Source organism: Rattus rattus, chromosome 11, assembly GCF_011064425.1.
Source record: "Rattus rattus isolate New Zealand chromosome 11, Rrattus_CSIRO_v1, whole genome shotgun sequence".
In the NCBI taxonomy this organism is placed as follows: domain Eukaryota; kingdom Metazoa; phylum Chordata; class Mammalia; order Rodentia; family Muridae; genus Rattus; species Rattus rattus.
In genome coordinates, this window is record NC_046164.1 from 75,312,634 (window position 1) to 75,337,623 (window position 24,990).

General features: G+C 52.4%; 1 protein-coding gene across 7 annotated transcripts; it reads left to right on the plus strand.

Annotated features, from left to right (window-relative positions):
• The first annotated feature begins 953 nt into the window (after positions 1–953).
• Zmiz2 (zinc finger MIZ-type containing 2) lies at positions 954–17,880 on the plus strand. 7 transcript variants are annotated; one of them, XM_032916169.1, is made up of 20 exons: positions 954–1,037; positions 7,333–7,497; positions 7,789–7,902; positions 7,982–8,096; positions 8,437–8,639; positions 8,847–9,030; positions 9,216–9,476; positions 9,683–9,862; positions 10,447–10,524; positions 10,746–10,914; positions 11,474–11,618; positions 11,696–11,906; positions 12,562–12,667; positions 12,884–13,041; positions 14,157–14,224; positions 14,559–14,627; positions 14,883–15,127; positions 15,590–15,759; positions 15,843–16,085; positions 16,798–17,880. In XM_032916169.1, exons 3-20 carry the CDS (start codon positions 7,853–7,855, stop codon positions 16,903–16,905), a joined length of 2,763 nt encoding a protein of 920 aa, XP_032772060.1. In that variant the 5' UTR covers positions 954–1,037; positions 7,333–7,497; positions 7,789–7,852; the 3' UTR covers positions 16,906–17,880. The 7 variants fall into 7 exon arrangements, with proteins under 7 accessions (XP_032772060.1, XP_032772058.1, XP_032772064.1 ...); XM_032916167.1 differs by having other exon boundaries at positions 7,792–7,902; XM_032916173.1 differs by having other exon boundaries at positions 7,792–7,902; positions 8,533–8,639.
• The last annotated feature ends 7,110 nt before the right edge of the window (positions 17,881–24,990 follow it).

Sequence of the window (24,990 nt, forward strand, 5' to 3'; positions counted from 1 at the left end):
AATGTGCTCTTTTGAAACTTAAGGTAGAAAAAGTGGGTACCTTGCAGGTGGTGTCTAATCTGTCACCTGGGGGCCTGCATGCATACAAGTGGAAGATGATTCCTACAGATTTTGTCCAACCAAAAAAAAAAAATCATGAATTTACTTAACACATGAGATATTTTTAAGTCTATTGCCTGGTTCTCTAGTACGAACTTCATAGGTGACAATCCTCATGTTGCAATGTCAACGGGCTGGATGAGCCTGCCAGGTTTACAGGATGCCAAAAGTATCTATAGATCCATTTCGTTTGGCTAGAAAATAGTTTTTTAATTATTTATGTACATAATTACTTTGCTAGCTTGTTACATCTTTGCACACTATCTGCCTGGTGCCCATGGAAGTCTGAAGGGAGCAGGGAATTCTGGGAAATTCCACCTGTTGACTCCGGGAAGTGAAACCTGGGTCTCTGCAAAACCGGTCAACCCTTTTTTTCCCCCCTTTTCTTTTCTTTTTTGACTTTTCAAGACAGGGTCTCTGTCCTGGACTTGCTTTGTAGGTCAGGCTGGCCTCAAACTCAGAGAACTGCCACCTCTGCCTCCGAGTGCTAGAACTAAAAGTGTGCACCATCACACCATGTCTGACTCCTGTCAAGGCTTTTAACCACGGAGCCATCTCTCCAGCCCATAGATCACAGTGATTTCAACACAGAGGTGAAGGAGGCAGCACCCCAGGAAGGGACTATTTGACTGTGTAGAAGGCTACGTGGGCAGGTGTATGCTGTTTCCACTTTCAATGATGGGCTTCTCAGTCCCTGTTTCCAAAGACGCGCCGTCCGCCATGAAAGACTCGAAGGTTCCAGAGGGTTCTAGTCAGTGTTCAGTCACGAACCGCCTAGTCTACCAGGCTGTGTGGTCAGGCCCAGGCCCAGGCCCAGGCCCAAGCCCTGCCTGCCCTGTCGTGGCTCCGCCCCGCCATAGCCCCGCCCCCGTTCGGCCCCTCCCCGGTGGACAGCAGCAGGAAGCGCGCGGGGCTCCTCCGACGCCGCGGTCGCAAAGGTGCGGAGGGGACGCAGGGTGCAGGCCGGGCGCACTGAACTTCCTGCACGGCAGCCAGTCGCTGCCCGGGCCCAGCCCCGGCCCATCCCGGCCATGCAGGCCCGCACTCGCCCCTGCCCGAGCCTCCGGAGCACCGCTCGGGGCTCCGCTGCTCTGGCCTGGGGGGCGGGGCCGGCGGCGCGGCGTCATGCATATGCATGAGCAGCGCGGCGGCGGCTCCATTGTGCCCTCCGAGCGGCGGCGGCGCGATGGCGCGGGCGGCGGCGGCCCGGGGGCGGCAGGCGGCGCCGAGGGCGGGCTGAGCGCATGGAGCGGCGCGGGCCGGGGGCCGCGGCGACGGCCGGGCCGGGCCGGGCGGAGGTGAGCAGCTAGGAGGCGCAGGGGCACCGCAGGCGAGCGCGGGCGGCGGGGCGCGCAGGTGCGGCAGGTGCGGTGGCAGGTGCGGCCCGGTCCCGGAGTCCCGGACGGTTTTGGCTTGGCCTGGCTCTACCGCCCACCTTCGGGTACCTGTCCCCTGTGCCGTGCTATCCGGCTTTCTCACCCCGCCGCTGAGCCTTTGTTGGGGTTGGCCCAGGGGTGCAAGTGGCCTTCGGGGGCCTCCTGAGCCGAGGAGGCTGATGGGCCCTCACCCAAGCCTGTCGTTCCAGCTCAGGAGCGGGGCATGCTCACCTTCCGGAGCACCCCTCGGGTTCCCACTTAGGTGCTCACCATCTGGGTGATTCGGGGGCGGGGGTTGTGGGGTGGGAGCCGTTACTGGCCCGAGGAGGAGCCGCTCTGCCCCTAGGCTGAGGACGCTGACCTGTCAGTCCCTGGCCGGGTTTTTGACAGGAACACCGTTTTCCAAACTGAAGCTCAGGCACGAAAGTGCCCCACTCTCCCTAAATTTTTTGTTTTCCTTGGTACCCTTAACACCACTCCTAGGTGCCCAGTCCCCCCCTTCCCGCCCCCCAAAGTATCCCGTTCCTTCAAGGTATCATTTTCCCAGCACCCAGTGCCTTTCTTACTCCGTCACCTTTCCTCCTTGCTTCCCCTATCCTGCCCTCATCCTCCTAGTGTTCCTTCTCTTAGTAGTTAGAGACAGTCTTTGGGTGATGTCTTTTTTAACTCATTTGTGCAGAAAATTTGATAGGGATGCAAATAGCACATGTGACCTGATCTATGTGAGTAGGATGAACACCACCAAGTCCTGGCAAAGCCAGTACCAAGGGCATCCCTTGGCACTTGAGAATGGTAACTAGGGAGGGAAGCTTAACCTTACTCACCAGAACTGACCTCAAGGCCCTTGATGTGCTCCCAGGGTGTGGAAGCAGGCTGAGGTATAATGGGAATAAGCAGGTAAGAGACAGGCCCAGCATGTTTAGGGAGCATCCTGATTGCTAGGGTTGATCTCTGAGGGCTGATGCTGAGGACTTAAAAGTGCCACATAGCCTAGAGTGGCCTCCAGATTCCCATTTCAAACGTTGGAGATTGAAGTCAGGTTTGGTTGGGCTATTGGCAGATGCTCATTCCTGGAGTCCTTCATGATCAGTTGTCTGTCTGTACACTGAGGCTAGGAAGGGGGTAGTACTGTTGCCTCACACACTGGGCAGGCAGGACCTCTAGCCTTCTGGGCACCTGACTACCCTTCCTTTGATACTAGGGACTCTGTTTCTGTCTGCCATACTTCAAACCTGTCAAATCCTCATCCTCCCCCTGCCATCATGTGATTTTACTGTGTTGCCTTGAACTCGTAGGCTTAAATGATCTTCCTGCCCCTACCTCCTGCGAGGCTAAGACTACATACAGGTTTAGGCCACCTCACCCATTCCTGGAACTGTCATTTCTCTGGAGCCTTTTAGTCCCAGTTTGTTTGTTTGTTTGTTTCTCTCTCTTTTTTTTTTTTTTTTTTTTTTTTTTTTTTTTGGAGACAAGGTTTCTCTGTGTAGCCCTGGCTGTCCTGGAACTCACCTTGTAGACCAGGCTGTCTTGAACTCACAGAGATCCACCTGCTTCTACCTCTGGAGTACAGAGATTAAAGGTGTATGCCACCACTGCCCAACTGATCCCACTTTCTTAAGTTGAAGCCTAACCCTGGAACTTTGGCCGGAGTGAACCCTGTTTTGTGAGCTGTTGAGCAGGGCTGGCCTAGAGTAGGAGTGTTGGCTGAGAGTGGTACCCATTACTGGGTCTTGTTCTTAGCTGCTCAGACAGGAAGAAATGGATGGAGCCAGGAGATTTGGGGTGAATTTGCTCTGGGACACCTGGAAAGCAAGTTTTCTGGAGCTCTGTGCCTGAGGGAAGACATGACTTGACCCCCAGAAAGCAGCCTTGTACTCCAGGATGGACTTGAGGTCCGAGCAGCTCTGTTAGGGAACCTGGTTTCTAGCTGCAGTTGGCACACTGAGAGCCAGGCCTCCTCCCCAGCTCTGCCTTGGAAGTGGGAGGTAGGCCTGTACTCCATAAAATGCCTCCCTGTAATCAGGAGCAGGAGGCCCACCGGATATCAGATCTGGGGGCTTAGGGCCTTCCCTACATGTTGAGACCTACATGTTGAGGTGTGAACTTAGGAGTTCAGTTTAGCAGGAAGTCCTCCCAGCAAAGAGAGGCATGCTGAGGGGGAACTGGAAATGTCTGTGGTCTCTGTCCACAGCAGAGAAGCATTGTGGGTGGAATTCCCCAAGCCCATGTGATGTAGAAGGCCCCTGTGGGTGCCTCCCCCCGCCCCCCCAACACCTGCCCTGCTCTCTTCTCCCTAACTCTGCATTTCCTAGATCAGAGGCTCTCAAACTGTGGTCAGGTGTGTTAAACATGCGAGGCTCAGGACCCGGCCTGTCCTGATGACCCTGGGTGGGGCCAGCAGCCTGTCTCACCAGCTGACTGGAACGCTTTGACATTGAGTGTTGCCGCCTTAGGTGACTTGAAATGAAGCAAGAGCTTACTGGCTGCCTCTCAGCCAGCCTGGTTCCCTCCCTGCTTGGGATAGCAGAATGATCCTGGCCAACCAAAAAGCCCAGTGGTTTTTCTCGCTGGGAAGGGTGTTTGCTACTGGCGATGTGGTTTTGTAATTATGTAGTTAATTTTGTTTTGAGAAAGGGGCTCACTATGTAACCTAGGCAGGCCTTGAACTCATGACCCTTTTGCCTTTGTTTCCCAGTTGCTGTGATTTCTTGTAGGCACAACCACACTAGGCTAGTCTAGAACTCATCATCTAGTCAAAGCTGGCCTTGAACTCCTGATCCTCATGTCTCTACCTCCCCAGTGATAGAGTTATAGGTATGGGCCACATACCCTGGTTTGGCTAAATGTTTTATTGTGAGATAATTGTAGCTATATCCCATTGTAAGAAATATCACAGAAAGATTCCTTGTATCTCTACCCAGTTTCCTCCGAATGGTAACATTTTGCAAAACTGTAGTAAAAACATCACTCTGGGACCAGCACATTGCTACAGTAAGGAGCAGCCTTTCAGTTGTGGATTTATATTCACACCCATCTTCATTCTGCTGAAGTTACAGACACAGAAAGATCATCCTCCCCACCCTTCATTTAATCCCTGGCCACTGTTAACCTGTTTATAGTTTTCATAATTTTGGCATCTGGGCTGTGGGTATCCTGCACTGATGTAAGTATCCTTTCACTGAAGGACACCTGGGCAGCTTCCAATCCATGGCTGTGACAAACATTCATTTATATGTTGGTCTCTAAACATAAGTTGACGTCTCTGAGCTACATGCCCCAGAGTACAGTTGCTGGGTTGTACTGTGGTAGCTACAAGCTCAGATTTATAAGAAATGGCCAGACTTTTCCAGAATGGCTGTCCTTTCATTTTACATTCTCATGGGGAATGCATGTGAGGTCTAGTTTCTCCTTGCCAGCGTTTTATGATGTCACTTTTTATCTTAGTTTTTCTTCTTTAATCTGTTTTCCTGACAAGATGCTAAACACTTTTCCTTGGGTTATTTTACCATTTATGTTTTCTTTGAAGAAGTCTATTCATGTGTTTTGCTGATTTTCTATTTGGATTTTGTTTTAATAATTTAAGCCAGGCAGTTGTGGCATATAACTTCAATCTCAGCACTGTGGAGTCAGATGGATCTTTGTGAATTTGAGCCCAGCTTGGTCTACAGAGCAAGTTCCAGGGCAGCTAGGGCCACACAGAGAAACCCTGTCACAAAAACAATAATACTAATAATCATTTGATAGTATGCTATATATTTTAGGTGCTACCTCTTTTTTTTTTTAAAGATTTTATTTATTCATTTTATATATGACAAGTACACTGTCACTGTCTTCAGACACACCAGAAGAGTGCATCAGATCTCGTTACAGATAGTTGTGAGCCACCATGTGGTTTCTGGGAATTGAACTCAGGACCTCTGGAAGAGCAGTCGGTGCTCTTAACCACTGAGCCATCTCTCCAGCCCTAGGTGCTACCTCTTTTGGAGCAGGTATAAACATTTTTTTCCAGTTTATATCATATCTTATAATCCTTTTAGCAAATCTTTTACAGAAAAGTTTTTAATTTTATTTATGGATCAAATTTAGATCCTTTTCCAGTTTTGTATTTTACATTTTTTTTTAAATCTACTTATTTTATGTATAAGCACACCATAACTGTCTTCAGACACACCGAAGAGGGCATCAGATCTCATTACAGATGGTTGTGAGCCACCATGTGGTTGCTGGGATTTGAACTCAGGACCTCAGGAAGAGCAGTCAGTGCTCTTAACCGCTGAGCCATCTCTCCAGCCCTGTATTTTACATTTAAACCTAGAGCCTGGTTCACTTTGGTATATGGTGTGAATCGGTTGTCGTCATTGTTGCAGCAGTGAGAATCAAACCCAGAACATGACATGTGTAAACGCCAAACAGGTGCTCTGCCATTGAGTTACATCTGTAGATGCTCCCGCCCCATCATATTTTGTGTCTGAAGTGTTTTGTTTATTGATAGAACTCTAGCTGCCCCTGAACTACTTGTTGGAGATGGCCTTTTCCCGCTGAGCATTTGTGTGACTGCTTCCCATGCGTCTCTCTTCCATTAAGTCATGCTTGACTTCGGTTACCTATTTCCTGACATGCACATGGTTGTTCCAGACCCACATGTCAGGTCTTGGGAGCAGTTCTTCCCACCAGATCACCCTCCCAAGACCCAGCAGTAGCAACATAGATGTCAGCCTCTGCTGCCAAGCTGGCACATTGTCTCCAGCTACCTAGGCAGGACTTCTCCTGAGCTAGAATCAAGTCTAGTTGCCTCTGAAGGCTGGGGGACAGATGCCTGTGGATGCAGTTTCTGTGCCCCTGATTAGTTCTCTTCCCTGTTAGCCTGGTGGTGCTGGGTGTGGGAAGGACCCCTTGGAGCCTAAGGCTGCCCAGGCAGGGCCCAGTCACAGTCTCCTTTTCTCTCTTTCGCTCACCTGTTCTGGGGCTTTGTGTATGTAGACGTGCCCTGCAGAGCCTCCAGGTCTGTACTGAGCCTTGAGTGGTCAGCACAAAGAAATGTTTGTTCCAGAGCTGAGTGGGTGCTGGCTTACCCCTCGCTCTCCTAGACAGAGGCTTGTGAGTACTGAGTGGCAAGATGGAAATCACCAGATCTGAGCATGTTTCAAAAGACACATGTGGCAATCACACAGCCCCTACCAAGAGAGGGTTTCAGACAGGAGCACCCAGGCCTTCCCAAGCTTCCCCTGAGAAGTACCCAAGACATGGCTCCTGTGCCATTGTGGTAAGACCAAGCAGAGGTGGGCACGCATGTGGTCCAGGGTATATTAGGACCTGAGCAGATGAGGCACTTAGAAGGGCAGTGAGCGGTAGTCTTCCAGTGCCAGCCACTGGTCTTCCTGCTGTAGCCTCCTGTCCACCAGCCACTGCTTTGGTTTTCTAAGAATGAAGCCCAGTTGGTCCCATCTTGTAGGTGTGCTTTAGCATGCTCTCACTTTGTGGATACCCCATACACACCTGTTGTGCTGTGTGTGTCACCACCATGTTAGGAACTCACAAGTGTCACAGATGGGTCTGTGGGAGTCAAGATACCCACTTGACCCTCAGGCTAGGCAAATCCTGAAAGCTAATAGCCTTCCAAAAGCAATTCTAGTTTAATAACTAATTTGATTTGCATCATAGAATGCTGGAAGACAGAGATGAGAAAAGTAGAGGTCCTTGGTAGCTTGGCATAGCAGGCATACGTATGGCCATATTTGTCTCACACACACACACACACACATACATGCACGCACGCATGCACGCCTGCTCCCCTCAAGTCGCCTGGATCAGCTTGAAGGTCCTGTGGCCTGAAGCCCTTCTGCCACCCTTTTGATAGGAAAGAGCTGCCAGCCAGGGGCTGGGTTGGCGCCTGTGTCCTGTGTCAGCCGAGTCGGTACAGCCGCCCTAAGGCCAAGCTGGTGGATGGACTGCTGTTATACATCTGCTTCCTGACTTTCCCAGCCTCCGCCTCAAAGAACACTTAGGCTCTGCTCCTTCTCAGGTCTCTGGGCTCTCTGGGGTGGGTGCTACCCCTATTGGCTACCCCTCTGACCTTCTCCAGGGCCTGCTGAGGGTCCCTGGCCTTATATGCTGATAGTGTGGGAAAGGGTATGTGGGAAGTATTTGGTATCAGAAAGCCCTTTTCCATGGTTGGTCCAATGGCTTAAGATGACAGGCCCTTGTTGGAGTTGCTTCGCACTGCATTCTGGGATGATATCTGCTAACACTACTGCCCTGGCTTTGCCCATGCTACCATGGGCATCTAAGTTCCTGCCCTCTCCCTCCTGTCCAGCAGCCGGAGCAGCAACTCCCAGATAAATTCCAGCGCATTGGGCCTGTAGGCTGCTCCATCACCAATGAACCCCATGAACCCCATGAAACCTGCCCTGCCCCCTGCACCACACGGGTGAGTGTGGGCTTCTGTGGCCTGCCTCCAACAAGCCCTGGGCCTTCTGACCCTGCCTTACCAGCTGCTCTCTCTCTAGTGATGGTTCATTTGCATATGAGTCTGTGCCTTGGCAACAAAGTGCCACTCAGCCAGCTGGGTCACTGTCCGTGGTCACTACTGTGTGGGGAGTTGGCAACGCAACACAGAGCCAGGTGAGTGTGTCCCGGGCCGTCCTCCCCCAGTTGAGGACCCAGAGCTTTGGTGTGCCTCTGCCATCTTAGGGCTCCAAGAACAAGGGACCAAGAGGACTGCTGAATCACAAGGACGGGGCTTCCTGAGGGTCTCAAGTCACTAGGTGCCTTCCTCCTGTACTGTCATGGGATGTCTGCCCCTGGCTCCATAGTCCCTCCAGTCAGCACTGTAGACAACCACTCCTCCCACCCCAGGCCCTCCCCCTCTTGCTGGGCATCTCTTGAGATCTAGCACTTCAGAGCTGTATCTTGAAGACAGTGGTTTGGCTGGTTCTCTTTGGTGACTCCCACTTCCTTGTAGGTTTTGGGGAACCCCATGGGCCCTGCAGGAAGCCCCCCTGGTGGCTCCATGATGCCTGGTGTGGCAGGTGGCAGCTCTGCCTTGACCTCCCCGCAGTGCCTGGGACAGCAGGCGTTTGCCGAAGGCGGTGCTAGCAAGGGCTACGTACAGCAAGGCGTGTATGGCCGAGGGGGCTACCCTGGGGGATCCAGTTTCACTCCTGGGTAAGCAGGGCCCCTCACCTGGCCAGTGACTTGAAGCCATCAGCCTGGCAGTCCTGCAGAAGGGTTGGATGTTGCCTGCTCCTCCCCCACTGTCCAGTAGCTGCAGTGGAGTTCTATTAAGAGTGGAAGAATGGGCTTCTCCTGAGTGCTGTGTGTCGTCCCAGGGCAAGCCTTTGTAGACAGTAAGGCAGTCCTGTTCACCTACAGGTATGCAGGAGGCCCTGGAGGCCTGGGGCTCCCCACACATGCAGCACGGCCCTCAACTGACTTCACACAAGCAGCAGCTGCAGCTGCCATGGCTGCTGCTGCAGCCACGGCCACAGCCACAGCCACAGCCACTGTGGCTGCCCTGCAAGAGAAGCAGAGCCAGGAGCTAAGCCAATATGGAGCGGTAAGGCTCCCTCAAGCTCCTTCCATGTGGTGGCAATAATGGGCAGGCTTGGTGGGTTTGGCTAGGCAGCAGGTTCTGGGGAGAAGTGTGAACTGTGCTGGGATTTCATGAGGCCAGTGGAAGGGAGAGGACCGTGGCCGCAGCTGAGAGTGGAATCTGACCATTCCTCTGTTTCCTCTTCTCAGATGGGGACTGGGCAATCTTTTAACAGCCAGTTTCTGCAGCATGGAGGTCCTCGAGGGCCCAGTGTACCCCCTGGCATGAACCCTTCAGGCATGGGAGGAATGATGGGCCCCTCAGGCCTTTCCTCCATGGCCATGAATCCTACACGGGCAGCAGGCATGACACCCTTGTATGCAGGACAGCGACTGCCTCAGCATGGCTACCCTGGGCCTCCCCAGGGGCAGCCGCTGCCTCGACAGGGGGTCAAGAGAGCCTACTCAGAGGTGAGTGTCTGGTAGGCTCAGGCTGGATCCTAGATGATATTTCAACTACCTAAACACCCTCCAAGTTATGACGCGGGTGCGTCTGGAGTGAGAGACTGCCTGTGCCTAGCAGGACCACACTTACCGCACTCACATATCTACATGTACATACGTGTGTGCGCACTGCTTCCCTGACACCTCTCTTTCCCTGGGCATCTACTTCTCAGGTGTATCCTGGGCAGCAATATCTGCAAGGAGGCCAGTATGCAGCCAGCACTGCCCAGTATGCTCCTGGCCCCGGGCAGCCCCCTGGCCCTGCCTCCTCCTACGCAGGACACAGACTCCCCCTGCAGCAGGGCATGGCCCAGTCCCTGTCTGCCCCTGGCCCCACAGGACTGCATTACAAGGTAGGATTGGCTCCCATGGGCCAGTGCTGGGCTGAGTGCCACAGCACTCGGGGCCCTTAGACAGCTTAGCCAGGGGATCCTAGTCAGTGCAAGAATAGCTCTCAGGTGACTGGTCTGCTTCTGTGGCCATACATACATACGTACATGTCCATAGTGATCGGTGTAGGGAACAGCAGATAGGCTTCCGAGCCATTCCGACGACCTTTGTGAAACTTGCATTTCATTCCCTCACTCCTCCCCTGCATCCTGACCTCTGTCTAAAGGACAGGCCTTTGCTGGCAGTGCACCCTATCTGGGCGTGTGGAGGATGAGCATGCCTCCCTTGGAGCCTGGGTAGGCAGGATGATGAGGCTGAGGAAGGGAGGCAGGAGCATTGTGCACACTTATCTTTCAGCCCTTCCAACTTGGAAGGCCACTCCTGTTTGGTGGAGTGTTAACTCTTTGCATTATGACATCAGCAATGTTTCCTCTGGGTTATGTGGGTGTAGAGAAAGCACAGATCTGCTACAGGGTCTAGGATTGGACCTAGGGATCAGTGCAGGGTAGGCTAGAGCCCCAAACACACTCAGTTTTCTCTCCCACAGCCCACAGAGCAGTTCAACGGGCAGGGCGCCAGCTTCAACGGGGGCAGCATCAGCTACAGCCAGCCTGGCTTGAGTGGGGTACGGGGCGTGGCAGGGGTGGATGGGCTGGGAGGCTCATAGGGTGGGCACATGGACAGAGGGCATCCAGGCAGGAGGACATATAGGCGCCCTGCCTAGTCCTCCAGGGCTGCCTCCTGCCCACCTCACCTGCGTTCTGTTGGTTTCCACGGGGGCTCCGTGAACAAACTACCCTCCCACCCTGCCATTCTGCTTTGACTGTTTGTGCTCAACCTCTACAGCCTTCCCGCTCCATCCCTGGTTACCCCAGTTCCCCACTGCCGGGGAATCCCACACCACCCATGACGCCTAGCAGCAGTGTTCCCTACATGTCCCCAAGCCAGGAAGTCAAGTCTCCTTTCCTGCCTGACCTCAAGCCAGGCCTCAGCTCCTTGCACCCATCACCCTCTGGTGAGTGTTTATTTTTAGGACAACACCCACCTGAGGTTTCAGTAGCTTGAGTAATCAGGACTCAATAGCGTCTTACAGGGAGCTTGGAAAACCAGGGACAGTTGCTAGACCAAGAAAAGCCCAATGCCCCAGCTTCATAAGAACCAGAAGGGTTAGATGAGATCCTCTCCTCTTTCGCATGGCAGCCCTGTCACAATGTGTCTGTAAACCCAAAATGAATGCTCATCAGCCCAGCCCTACTAGGAACCTTTACTGCAGCGAGACTTCTGTCGGAGAAGCTAGCACCCCACAAGCCTCAGGTGAACAGTAGGGTGGTCCAGCCTGAATGCGCTTTCCAGGTGGAACCGTGTCCTGTGCCTGTTGGGAATGTGATTCAGACAGGACTTGATAGCCAAGACAGGACAGAACGTGCAGACTGCGAGCCCGGGTCTAAGAGGAAACACTAATGAAGCCCCCTTTGTAGGGTTTCTCATCCTCTACAGTTTCTGGCTGGGGTTGAGTTAGGGTTTGCGGCTCTGGCAAGGTACCAGACTCATGGCCAGCATACCTCTGCCCTCAGGAGGCATCCCCTGTGACGAGCTGCGCCTGACCTTCCCAGTTCGGGATGGGGTGGTCCTGGAGCCCTTCCGCCTGCAGCACAACCTGGCTGTGAGCAACCATGTCTTCCAGCTCCGAGACTCTGTGTATAAGACCCTGATGCTGAGGTCAGTCTCACTCCGTCCTGCCCCTGCCTGGGCCGTGGCTGCACAGTGCGGGCTGCCATCGTCTTCTTCCCTCCTAGACCTGACCTAGAGCTGCAGTTCAAGTGCTACCACCACGAGGACCGGCAGATGAACACCAACTGGCCGGCCTCGGTGCAGGTCAGCGTCAATGCCACACCCCTCAGCATCGAGCGTGGAGACAACAAGACCTCACACAAGCCCCTCTACCTGAAGCATGTGTGCCAGCCGGGTCGCAACACCATCCAGATCACCGTCACCGCCTGCTGCTGCGTGAGTGGCCTGTGACGCTGTGGGCAGGGGTCTGGCAGGGGCCAGCTGACACCCCGGATTATCATCTCTCCTGTGGGGTTGGGAGCCTGTGGGTGACGGTCTTTATCCGTGAGAAACAAGATATTGCTTTTCTTTCTACTTTACTTAAGAAAAGGGAAAATGTACCCTCTGTTACATTAAAAAGATTAATGCTTCTGTTAATTGTGTCAAAGAAACCAAGAAAACTCATGGAAGATGTTCCGCCTGCACTGGTCTGGGCCTCACCAGGTTCCAGTGGGCAGGATCCCAAGTAGACCTTGAGCTACCAGGAGCCATGCTGGTTGAGGGGGCATGGAGAGAGGGGGGCTCAGAGCCACATCATGCCAGGAGTTCCAGGAACTTGAGGTGATTGTGTTTTGACAGAAAACTAGCAGTGGTTGAGGAATATCAGAGTGCTCTGTGGAGGCTGAGATAGTGTGGTGACAAAATAGAAAAGCCCTGCCCGTGTGTCAACACTCAGGAGGGCCTGGCCGCCAGGAAGGTGGCTGGCTTGGCTTTCTTCCACACTTCACTCCTCCCTCTGTGCCGGGCACCCCTTCAATTAACTCCTAGACATGTCCTCTGAACCATGCCCACCTCCCTCACTCTTCATGTAACATTCCTTATTTTCTTGCAGTCCCACCTCTTCGTGCTGCAGCTGGTGCACCGTCCGTCTGTCCGCTCTGTGCTGCAGGGCCTCCTCAAGAAGCGCCTCTTGCCAGCTGAGCACTGCATCACCAAGAGTGAGTGCTACTTTCTATTCCTCAGCCTCCTGTGCTGTGCCCAGGCTGAACCCTGCTCTGTGGCCCAGAGGCCATTTCCGCTCAGACTGGTGGTTCTTCCCCAGGGGCACTGGGTACCTCCAGGCTACTCCTGAGAGCCTTTGAGCAGTGACTGGGTCCCTGGTTAGCTCACGGTGCTGGGGACCTTTACTCAAGTGCTTTCCCTGTCAATGTCAGTAAAGCGGAACTTCAGTAGCGGCACCATCCCTGGCACCCCTGGGCCCAATGGAGAGGATGGGGTGGAGCAGACGGCTATCAAGGTGTCCCTGAAGTGCCCCATCACCTTCCGTAGGATCCAGCTCCCAGCTCGTGGTCACGACTGTCGCCACATACAGGTATGTGGTCCCTATAGACATTTGTTGAAATTTGTTGTCCTTAAGATATCTTGAGCTTGTGGAGAAACCAGAAAGGTGCTTCAGTATTTACTGGAATCTAGGTGGAAACTGAGAAAACTGCTTAGTAATATTAAGAAGAAAGAACAGTGGGGGAAGGGCATTTGGAGGGATAACCAGGGAGGGGATAGCATTTGAAATGTAAGCGAATAAAATAAGAACACAGGATCCATGGGAGAGGAATACTTCCAGCATTCACCCAGCCGAGACGCACACTAGTACCGGCAGCTGCAGAGCCTGTAAAAGCTTCAGATAAAGGCACGTTTACCTGCGGTTCACAGACAGACTCAGCCTGGTGTGCATCTGCACCTGGAATCCCAGGTCTCAGGGCCTGGGGCACTAGGATCTTAGGTGGAAAGCCAGTCTGGGATACATAATGACAATCTGTCCCCTTGAGATGGGACCTCAGGTATCCCAGGCTGACCTCAGGCTCACCATGTAGCTGGGATGGACCTGAATTCCTAATCATCTTGCCTCAAGCTCCCACACGCGGAGATGCAGGCAGACACTCAGTTCTCAGCCTCAGCCTCTTTGTCGGGTGCGACACCAGTATCTCAGCTGGCAGAGATAACCTAAAAGACAGACCCACCATAGGGGCCTGGCCTCCTTGCTCACTCCCCAGCCCCTGAGATGCGTTTTGCTCCTTTGAAACATAATCACAGTTTTCCCTACATATGTGCATCTGTCTGTTTGTCTGTTTGGTTGTTTGTTTGTGACATGTAGCTCCAGCTGTCCTGGAATAATCCTTTGTAGACCAGGCTGGCCTCAGGCACAGAGGTCTACCTGCCTCTGCCTCCCTCCCGAACACTGGGATTAAAGGCGTAACACCCAGCTGTCCTGGGTGAAGAGGTTCCTTGTGGATAGTGCTTTGGTTCTGGGGCAACACAGTGCTGGGGAAGGTTGCTTGGGGCATCCCAAGCTGGGTCTGTTAAAGGCAATGCTGTGGTAGAAACCCCATACCTTAACTACCAACCTAAGGAAGTCACACTTTTCTGAAGACTGTCTACCAGCCCTGTCCACTGAGGTGGTGAGAACGGCCTCTCTCCCTGTCTCTGCAGTGCTTTGACCTGGAGTCCTACTTACAGCTTAACTGTGAACGGGGGACCTGGAGGTGTCCGGTGTGCAAGTAAGTCAGCCTGCTTTATGATGAGGGGAGAGCTGCGGCTTCCTCAGAGGGTGGAACACAAAATAGCATCAGGAAGGGCTCCCTAAGCCTGAGCAGACCTCTCAGGGCAGAAAGTGCCTACTAGGTGGCCTTGCACAGCACCTCTCACACTGAACTACCAGAGTGGTTTATCCAGGGTCACCTCACATAGGGGCCGGTCACCTGACACATGCCATGAACAGTTGCACACAGGGGCCCTTACACAGTCACCTCAGAGGTAATAGAGCTGGAGAAGTGATAGGGTCTACACCCCACTAGGCTCGGCTCCCTAAACAGTGTCCTTTGCTTTCTACAGCAAGACGGCATTGCTGGAGGGCCTGGAGGTGGATCAGTATATGCTAGGCATCCTGATTTATATTCAGAAGTAAGTGTCTTCCTCCTGCTACCCCTCATCTGTGGCCACCAGAGGGCAGTCCTGGAGTAAGTGCAGTCTTCGGAGCCTCTTCCAAGGTGAAGCAGCTCCACTCGGCCAGTGCCTGCTGCACATCTGCCAAGTGCCCTGCAGGCTTCTGGGTGCAAGAGTGAGCAGAAGGCCTGGTTGGAAACCTCCTGACAGCTGAGTAGGGCAGCAGGTGCTAGGCGTGTGGCAAATGACCAGTACCCATCTGTCCCTGCTTAGCTCAGACTACGAGGAGATCACCATCGACCCCACATGCAGCTGGAAGCCAGTGCCTGTGAAGCCTGACCTACACATCAAGGAGGAGCCAGATGGGCCAGTGCTGAAGCGCTGCCGTACCGTGAGCCCTGCCCACGTGCTCATGCCCAGTGTGATGGAGATGATTGCGGCCCTGGGCCCTGGCGCTGCCCCCTTTGCCCCATTGCAGCCCCCTTCGGCCCCTACCCCCAGCGACTACCCCAGCCAGGGTGAGTATGGCACACCCAGGCTAGACCTTAGGTGACCCTGGGCAAATGACTCACTCTCTCCAGATCAGCCTCCTTGCCTGTGGCAGTGTCACTGCCACACAGTTACCAGTGCCATGCTGAGGATGCCTGCCCTGTATACCCCATCTCTGGCATGGTGGGGAAGTCATGGTGGACCATGCATGACTGTAGGAATCGGGGTAGCAAGGCTTCCACCTTCTCTGGTTGGAGTAAGGCTTTTCACTGAAATACTTGCATTTGGGGTGTCCCTCACACTTGGTTGTGGTGGGTCACTTTCCATCATTTGAGGTCTTCCTCCTACGACTACCCCGGGTTCGGCCCCCTTGCAGTGATGGGAAGACATGTAGAGTTATTTCCTGTGTGGTCGCATCCCTCTGTGCGGTAGCCACCTCTCCACCTAGCACGTCCACCTACCTGAGCTTTCTGTCTGACTTTCTCTTGTAGGTTCCAACTTCCTGGGGCCTGGAACCTTCCCAGAATCTTTCCCATCTGCTACACCTGCCACCCCAAACCTTGCTGAGTTCACCCAGGGGCCACCCCCCATCTCCTACCAGTCTGACATTCCCAGCAGCCTCCTGACTCCAGACAAGTCTGCTCCTTGCCTCCCAGGCCAGGTTGGTGCTGTGTACAGAGGCCCATGGGTGGAGTCTTCAAGGTGTCCATGAACTGTTTTAACAAGGTCTTTCTCCATCCTCAGATGGCGCCAGCAGGTCACCTGGACCCAGCCCATAACCCTGGACCACCAGGACTGCACACTCCCAACCTCGGGCCCACCCCAGGCACCCAGCTACACCATCCAAACCCTTCCCCTGCATCCAGGCAGCCCCTGGGCCAACCAAACACAGGGCCCATCAGTGAACTGGCTTTCAATCCTGCCACGGGCATGATGGGGCCTCCCAGCATGACTGGGGCAGGGGAGGCCTCAGAACCAGCTCTGGATGTAAGTAATCAGTCCCGTGGTGGTGGGGAAGCCATTGGTCCCTGGGTCTACACACCTGGCTTCATAGAAGGGATGACAGCGAACCTTCAGGAGGGACTGTCACGCAAGGGCAGCTGTTCCACACAGGTTGGATACTTGGAATAGCTACAGGGTACCAGGTACCCGTGTGTGGTTAATGAGTGACCTGCCCTTAGAGGCTGCCTTTGGAGCCTGGGTGTGTGAAGCTCACAGCACTGTCCCCACAGCCCAACTTGAACTAGGCACTTACTCAGTTCTTCATCTTGACAACACAGGCAGTTTGTGAGCAGAGGCATGAGTATGTGTGTTCAATGTCCTTGGACCATAATAGAAACTCTCTGAAGTTCCACATGAGGAAGATGAGGAGCTGGCCAGAGCAAAAAGCCCCAGAGGCATGGGATCTTACCACCTGCTTTGGGCCCTGGGAATTACACTGGGGATCCCTTCTCAGGCCTGTGCATCTCCAGTGCCACCTCATGTTGCACTCACTGGCTCCTGGGGACCATGTCTTGAGCTACTCCTGTAACAACCTTCTATGGGGAGATACAGGCAGCTTCACACAACCAGATGGCTTCAGCATTTGGCAGGGGAAGGGCGGTTTAGCATTCCCACTGGGCCTGAGGCCAGGACAGCATGGCCACTAAACATGAAGGGTCTGAGACCAAAGCCACTAATGTGTTTGCTTTGTCCTCAGCTGCTCCCAGAACTGACCAATCCTGATGAACTACTCTCCTACCTGGGTCCACCTGACCTCCCCACAAACAGCAGTGATGATCTGCTCTCACTCTTTGAGAACAACTGATCCTGTGTTAACCCCTGGCCCGGCCAAGACACACTCAAAGATATCACCACAGCCTTCCCTCCTCACCCAGCCCACAGGCTGCCTGCGGGTCTCCCTGAATCTCCCAATGCACTCGCCCCGAGCTGGGGCCTGCCACTGCCAGCCCCTGATGAACTGGAAGCAGCTCTGTGCTCCAAGGGGCCCCAGGCCAGTGGTCCTCACACCCTTCCTCCATCAAGCTCTGCTTCAGAATGGTTCTGTCTCGTGAGGTGCCCTGCAGGCCCCCACAGCCCCATGTGCACAACCCTCTGCCCCAGACTCATGGCCTTGCACTCGTCCTTCCACCCTGCCTGCTCCTACCCAGCCTGCATCTTGTCCAGCACTGATCCTTCTGTTTCTGCTGCTCCTCAGAAGAGCTGGCTGCTCGGCTGGCTCTGTACCCTTGGTCTGCAGCTCCAGTGGCCTGAGCCTGGCAGCCTCAGAACCTTACAGAGCACCAGCCATTGGGGGCCTGGTGCTCCCACCCAGCTGAATCTGGTTCAGGTGTTCCTCCCGCCACCCTGGGCTTCAGGCGGAGGCTGGGGTGGGAGCAATAAAGCACAACAATGTACATAGTGTAGAAATGCTAACAGCTGGGAAGGGAGGACAGCTGTCTAAGTCAGCGCTCCTCTGTGGACTGGCCTGCGCCCTCCTGTGCTGTCTGCCCCCTGCTGAGCACAGACAGCTCAGGGGGAGGTTCAACTCCTCTAGGGGTGGACATTCAGACTCAGCTCTATGTAAATTCTCCTGTGAGCTGCTCCCCCAAGTTTCTCTTTTCTGTGAAAGTGAAGAATTAGTACAGCTGTGTTTTTTAAACCACCTCATCTCCACCCTGCGGCCCACACCCAGGTGGGGGAGGCCATTGCATCTGCTGGCAAAGCGCCTGGGCCTGCAAGCAGGGTGCTGGCCTGTTGTGTCTGTCTGTGCAATCTATTAAAGGACTCCCTCTTGGTGGGCCTGGCTGAGTCCTTCCTTTGTGCTGAGGGGCTGTGGCCTTCCTGACCTTAGCACCCCAAATAAGAATCTAGATGTTTGGGGTTTCATCCAGAGCTCAGGCTACCCCCCTGAGCCGTGGTAAATAGATTCCTTTGCTCAGGCTACCCTGAGCCGTGGTAAATTTCCTTTGCCCTGGAAATTTCCAAGTTGGCTTCAGCTGCAGAGCTATTTTGTAAATTGTCTCAGGCTTGCCCTGGAGACATTTGCCACCATGTCACCTTCCCTGGGTGTGTCCTAGGGCCAGGAGCCAGCTATCTGTCAAGTGACTGCAGCACTGCCAGGGACCTCAGCAGCAATGGGGTGTGAGCCTGTGCTCACTGCCCCTCTTGGCCTGGGCCCCGCCCAGACAGCATTTCCTGTGCAACAGGAAAGGTGAGAGCCAGAGAGGGGTGAGGGGAATCCTCGGCTGGCAGCCAAAGCGTTCCCTGCCTCCTGGAGGAGGCTGCCGGGGAAGAGGGAGGAGCGGCCTGCAGAGGCTCAGTCGCTGTCTGACATTTGAGAGCGCACCGGTGGCCCTCTCCTTATGCTAAGGAGCCTGTTTCCGGCTTTTCTGTCCTCTTGCTGAGTGGGGGAGGGGACAGAAGTGGAGAAAACAGCAGTGGGCCAGGGCCACAGGAATGTAAGGACACCGCAGCAATACTGGCTGCAGCCAGTGCTGCGGAAGGGGAGGAAGAGCTGGAGAAATTTAGGGTAGGGGGCAGGGTTAGAGCCAGGACGCAGTATAGACTTGGTAACAGGTGCTTGCAATGCTGGGAGAGCCTGGAGACCAGCAGCACCTTAGCCGTTTGTCCCGAATTTCTTTTGGACCTGATAACAGCCATCCAGAAAGGAGATGGATAAGTGGCTGAGGAGTAGCTGCCTGAGTCCCTGAGCATTATCATGAATGAGTGTCAGAAACGGTTGTAGAAACTCAAGGCTAAGGAGTCGCACAGGACTTTTACATGTATTCTAACAAAGCAGGGGCATGGACTTGTTCCCTGTGGAGACCCACTGAGGGCTGCTGGCTTCAGGGCTTCCCACCTCATCGCACTTGCTTTGTCACTATAACCTTATGTATGTGCCAAATATTACATAACTTTAATAAAGTTGGCTAGGCCTGACATACAGAATACATGTTCTCAATGCAACATGCCCCAGGATATAGCATGTCTCAGGCAGTTAGACTGGAACCTGCTGTCTTTGCAGTGGAGGAAATCACATCTGGTTTTAAGGTGGGCTCCCCATGAAGCCCAGGCTAGCCTCATCATCCTGCTGTGCCTGGGTGCTAGAATTACATGTGTACCATCACAATTGATGGGTTAAAAAGTGCAGGCAAGGGCTGGGGAGATGGCTCAGCGGTTAAGAGCCCCCGACTGCTCTTCCAGAGGTCATGAGTTCAATTCCCAGCAACCCCATGGTGGCTCACAACCATCTGTAAAGAGATCCGATGCCCTCTTCTGGCGTACCTGAAGACAGCTACAGTGTACTTATATATAATAAATAAATAAATCTTAAAAAAAAAAAAAAAAAAAAAAGTGCAGGCAAGTGAAGACAGCAAGAGCAGAGCTCTTATAAAGAGGGAGTAGATTGCCAAGCAACCAGAGCTTCCAGGGACTAAGCCACTACCCAAAGACTATACATGGACTGACCCTGGACTCTGACCTCATAGGTAGCAATGAATATCCTAGTAAGAGCACCAGTGGAAGGGGAAGCCCTGGGTCCTGCTAAGACTGAACCCCCAGTGAACTAGACTGTTGGGGGGAGGCGGCAATGGGGGGGGTAGGGAGGGAACACCCATAAGGAAGGGGAGGGGAGGGGATGTTTGCCCGGAAACTGGGAAAGGGAATAACACTCGAAATGTATATAAGAAATATTCAAGTTAATAAAAAAAAAAAATGACAATGACAAAAAAAAAAAAAAAATTTAGCTCAGTGGTAGGCGCTTGCCTAGAAACAAGGCCCTGGGTTCGAGCTCCAAAAAAAAGAAAAAAAAAAAAAAAAAAAAAAAAAAAAAAAAAAAAAAAAGGGGATCTCAGGATCTCACTCAATCTGGCTGTCCAAGAACTCCAGGATGTAGAACAGGCTAGCCTTGAACTCAGAGATCAACCTGCCTCTGCCTCCTGAATGCTTGGATTCGAGGCATGCACCCCCAACCAGCCAATAGCTTACTTTTAAAACGTGGAATTCTTAGGGGTGGAGAGAGAGCTCAGCACTTAAGAGCACTTGGGGGGGTTGGGGATTTAGCTCAGCGGTAGAGCGCTTGCCTAGCAAGCGCAAGGCCCTGGGTTCGATCCCCAGCTCCGAAAAAAAGAAAAGAAAAAAAAAAGAGCACTTGGCTGTTTCTCTAGAGGGCTTGTGTTTGATTCCCAAAATACATAGGGGAGCTCACAACCATTTATAATTCCAGTTCCAGGGATCCATCCAAAGCCCTCCCTCTTTTGGCCTCCTTGGCCACCAGGTATACATGTGGAGTATAGACAAGCAAAACATACAAAGAGGCAGAGGTCATCCTGGTCCACATACAGGACAGCTAGGGAAAGACACAAAGACCCTGTCTCAGTAAGTGGAGCTTTCAAGTCCTTACTAGCTTTATACCTAAAGGTATACCTAAAGAAATATGCCAGGTTCAAAGAGAGCTCAAAGATTAAGGCAGAGAAAGTGGGGGCTGGGGGTTGGTAAGGGAGCTGGAGAGACAGCTAAGGAGTTCAGTGAGCCTACAGCTCTGCATGGGTCCCAAGTTTGGTTCCCAGCACCCACATTAAGTAGTTCACTTGGGTTTATTTGTTTCAGTTTTTTCCGAGACAAGGTTTCTCTGTGTAGCCCTGGCTGTCCTGGAATTTGCTCTGTAGACCAGGCTGGCCTCAAACTCAAGAGCTCTGCCTCCTGAGTGCTGGGATCTAAAGCACGCACAACCACCCAGCTATAACCAGGCATTCACTCCAAGGGCTCCCATGCCACCTTCTGCCTTTTGCAGGCACTGCACACAGGTGCCCGCACACAATGCACATAAACAAATCCTTAAGAAAGTTTCTTGGCCAGCAAATGTAATAAATCTTTAGGTAAACTGACTAGGAAAACAAGTGGGACGTGAGGAGCGACGTGTGTGGCTCAGATACCCCAGGCTCTCTCCCCAGCACCACAGACAGGCAGGAGAGAAGGGAGAGGGAAAAAAGGAAGAAGGGAGAAAGAAAATGCTCATGCCAATCACATGGGAATAAGATGCTAGCAATAGGAATAACTGTTAAGGAATCAGGTGACAAAGTGGACCAATTGCCACGTAGAAACACAGATGACCAAGACCAAGCCTATAGGACCTAAACCCTCAGCAGCCCACAGGAAAGCAGTGGACTTAGTCATCAGAAGCCTTCCCTTGCTTCCAGAAAAGCCCAGTGTCATATGTTGAATTTATGACAAGAAAGAGGGGCCGCTGGGTCTCCTGAGACTTCAGACCCTTACAGAGGAGTGTAATGGTGCTGGGCTTTTCTATGCCCGCCCTTTCTCTGAATGACAAGGAGACCTGGTATATTTATAAGCTTCTGGGCACTGTAGCTCTGCTGATCCTGAGCTATTCTAACCTGACAATGCTGGCCTGGCCTACCTCCCAGCCACCTCTCAGCCACATGGCCTTACCTATCATCTCGGTTTCTCTCTGGCCTTCTTTTTTTTTTTTTTTTTTTGGTTCTTTTTTTGGAGCTGGGGACCCGAACCCATCTCTCTGGCCTTCTTAATTCCTATCTCAATGGCAGCTCCCCTCTTTCTACCTGAGACCCTTTCTCTCTCAAGGCACAGAAAGATCGCCATATCCTCTCAGCTTATGCCCAATTACTGGGTGACCAGCTCTGCACTGACCAATCAGAAGATGGAGAACAATGTCCTACCAACTACTGAGCCAGCAGAGGCTCCATGATACGGCAATACCAAGTCCAGACGGCACCCACATTTCCGGGTACAGAAATCAACATTTAAATGCACAGTGCACAAAAACATTCCCCAACAAGAGGGACCTCTTCAGTGAGCATGGTGGGCTGGACACCTTTCCCATTGCCACCATTCCTCCCAGATGCAGCCCTCTCTGTCCCCAAACTTTCTAGGTCTTCTTGGTTCTAAGAAGTCAAGACTTCAGCACCATGTTTGTTAGAACCATTTCACATTCTGTCTTCCCCTGAACCCTGCTGCTAATTTACCTTTGTCTCAAAGGTTATTGGTCACTTGCCCTGTGGTTTGCTTTTGTTTTAACTGTCATAAAGAACACACAAGGGGCTGGAGAGATGGCTCAGCGGTTAAGAGCACTGGCTACTCTTCCAGAGGTCCTGAGTTCAATTCCCAGCAACCACATGGTGGCTCACGACCATCTGTAATGAGATCTGATGCCCTCTTCTGGTGTGTCTGAAGACAGCTACAGTGTACTCATATATAAAAACAAAAAACAAAACAAATAAATTAAATCTTTAAAAAAATAATAAAGAACACACAGAAGTGATATGCTGTTGAGGTTTGATGGGTGCACTTTGGTGTGCCTGCTGGCCCAGACCGCAGAGGTGCCTGTGACCCCTACATCTGTCCAGCTTTGAACTTTATGTGAGTAAATCTTAGGGTTTCCACCTCTTTGTTAATTGACTTTGTTTTGAGACAGGTTCTCTCTGTGTAACCGTGGCTGTCCTGGAATTCACTCTGTAGACAAAACTGACCTCGAACTCACAGATCCTCTGGCCTCTGCTTCCCAAGTTGCTGGGACTAAAGGTGAAAGGCCTAAGAGAATGAGCCCCCTTCCCCCACCCCTTCCACACCTCACTTCTACCCTGACTGGGCATTCCCCTGCTGAAAGTTTTCATTGCGTATTAGCTCGAACTTTTTGGGGAACAATTTGAGCCAGCTTAGGAAGGGAAGAACCCAAAATAGTATATTCCAAGATCAGCCAGGCCTCAGACACAGCTGGGTGGGGGTGGGGAGGCTCACGTCTCCCTGCAAGCTTTCTCTCAGCCAGCTGCTTCTGTGCAGCTGTGCCTGCCGTGCCTCAGCCCAGTTCTCAGCCACCCCACACAAAGGGCCTAATAATGGCTGTGCCTTCTGTGGCCAGCGATGGCTCCAGTTGGTTCCCATGTGGGCCCACCTACAACTAGGCTGAGGTAGAGAACCGCTTTTCCCAGATTCTAGCCTCCTTTGGCTTCATCTAACCCACAGTCCTGAGGGGAAGCTTCTAGCCCTACAACACATGGGACTGTCTGCAGCCTGGACTCACTCTGTGAAGGGCCTTTACTAGTCCTGATCACAGATGACCAAGTAAATGTAAGGTCAGCTTTTTTTTCTTTTTCTTTTTTCTTTTCTTTACCTCCCACCCCTTTCTTTCTTCCTTCCTTTTTTTTTTTTTTTTTTTTTTTTTTGTTCGTTCTTTTTTTCGGAGCTGGGGACCGAACCCAGGGCCTTGCGCTTGCTAGGTAAGCGCTCTACCACCTTCCTTTCTTTCTTTAGGCCAGGGTCTCACTATGTAGCCCTGGCTCACGGGGAACTTGCTATAAAGACCATGCTGGTGATGAACTCAGAGATTGGTCTCTTTTGCCTCTTGAATGATGAGATGCCACCATGCCCAGCCCCAAAGACTTTATTTTCAAAAGGCGTCACTTTTTTTTTTTTTTTTTTTTTTTCGGAGCTGGGGGCCGAACCCAGGGCCTTGTGCTTGCTGGGCAAGTGCTCTACCACTGAGCTAAATCCCCAACCCCAAAAGGCGCCACTTTTACAAAACTAAAAAAATAAATAAATAAAGTACAGGTACCTATATGACCTTGAGACTTGGCAACAGTCACCATTTCACCTTGTGACTGTGTATCTCAGCTCTTTCAGTGTATCTGTATTTTTGTGCTTTACCTGTTACCAACCTAGGAAAGTTGGTTGCAGATGTCTTTACATACTTTAGAAAGCATCCTAGAAAATACAAATGTTCTCATGTGGGTCGGACAGATGGCTCATCGAGTAAAAGGGCTCGCTCACACCTGACTTTGACCCCAGAATCTGCAGAGAAAGGAGAGAACCAGTCCACAAAGTTGTCCTCTGACCTCTACATGTGTGTTCCATGTGTGTAGCACTTATGCCCCACACATCATACCCACAACTCAAACACCCAACATATTCTTTTACATATTCTTTTAGAAAAGGTTCTCATGTAGTCCTGCTGTCCAGCCTAGGATACTCCCAGATGTGAATATTTGCAAGTTCAGAGGAGGAAGTGTTTGCTAGTCTGCTGTACTAGGATTGGTGACTTATCAGACTCAGCAGGGAGTCTGGGGGGGGTTGCCCTGATCAAATTAACCTTGTGGCCATGTCTACATGGAATTCTCTTAATGCTGGTGTGGGCCCACTGTGGGCTGTACCATCTCTGGGCAATAGGCCTTGAGCTATAGAAGGCTATTTGACCATGGGCCAGTAAGCAGTATCCTCCAGTGATTCCTGCCTAAGCTCCTGCCCTGTTTTTCCTCAATCGTGGATGTGGTGGTTTGAATACACTTGGCCCAGGGAGTGGTAGGAGGTGTGGCCAGGTTGGAGGAAATGTGTCACTGTGTGGGGTGGGCTTTAAGATCCTCATCCTAGTGTCAGGAAGCCAGACTTGTCCTAGCAGCCTTGAGGTGAAGATGTAGAACTCTCAGCTTTCCCTGCACCATGCCTTCCTGGTTGCCGCCATGTTCCCACCTTGATGATAATGGACTGAACCTCTGAACCTGTAAGCCAGCACCAATTAAATGTTCTCCTTACAGAGTTGTTGGGGATTTAGCTCAGTGGTAAAGCGCTTGCCTAGCAAGCACAAGGCCCTGGGTTCAGTCCTCAGCTCCGGGGGGGGGGGGTTGCCTTGGTCATGGTATCTGTTTACAGCAGTAAAACCTAAGACAATGAACTCTTTCCCTCCTTCAAGTTGTTTTTGGTCACAGTGTTTTATCACAGTAACAGAAAGCAAACCAGAAAACCCAGTGTTGAAGACTGGGGCTCAGTGTTCTTGTGCCACTAGCAAGCATACAAGGCTGGGCTTGGACACTGTGGGTGTGTCCAAGGCTGGAGGTTGCATTCCCAGTAGGTATATGGTGATGGCAAATTCTGGTTGTGCCCT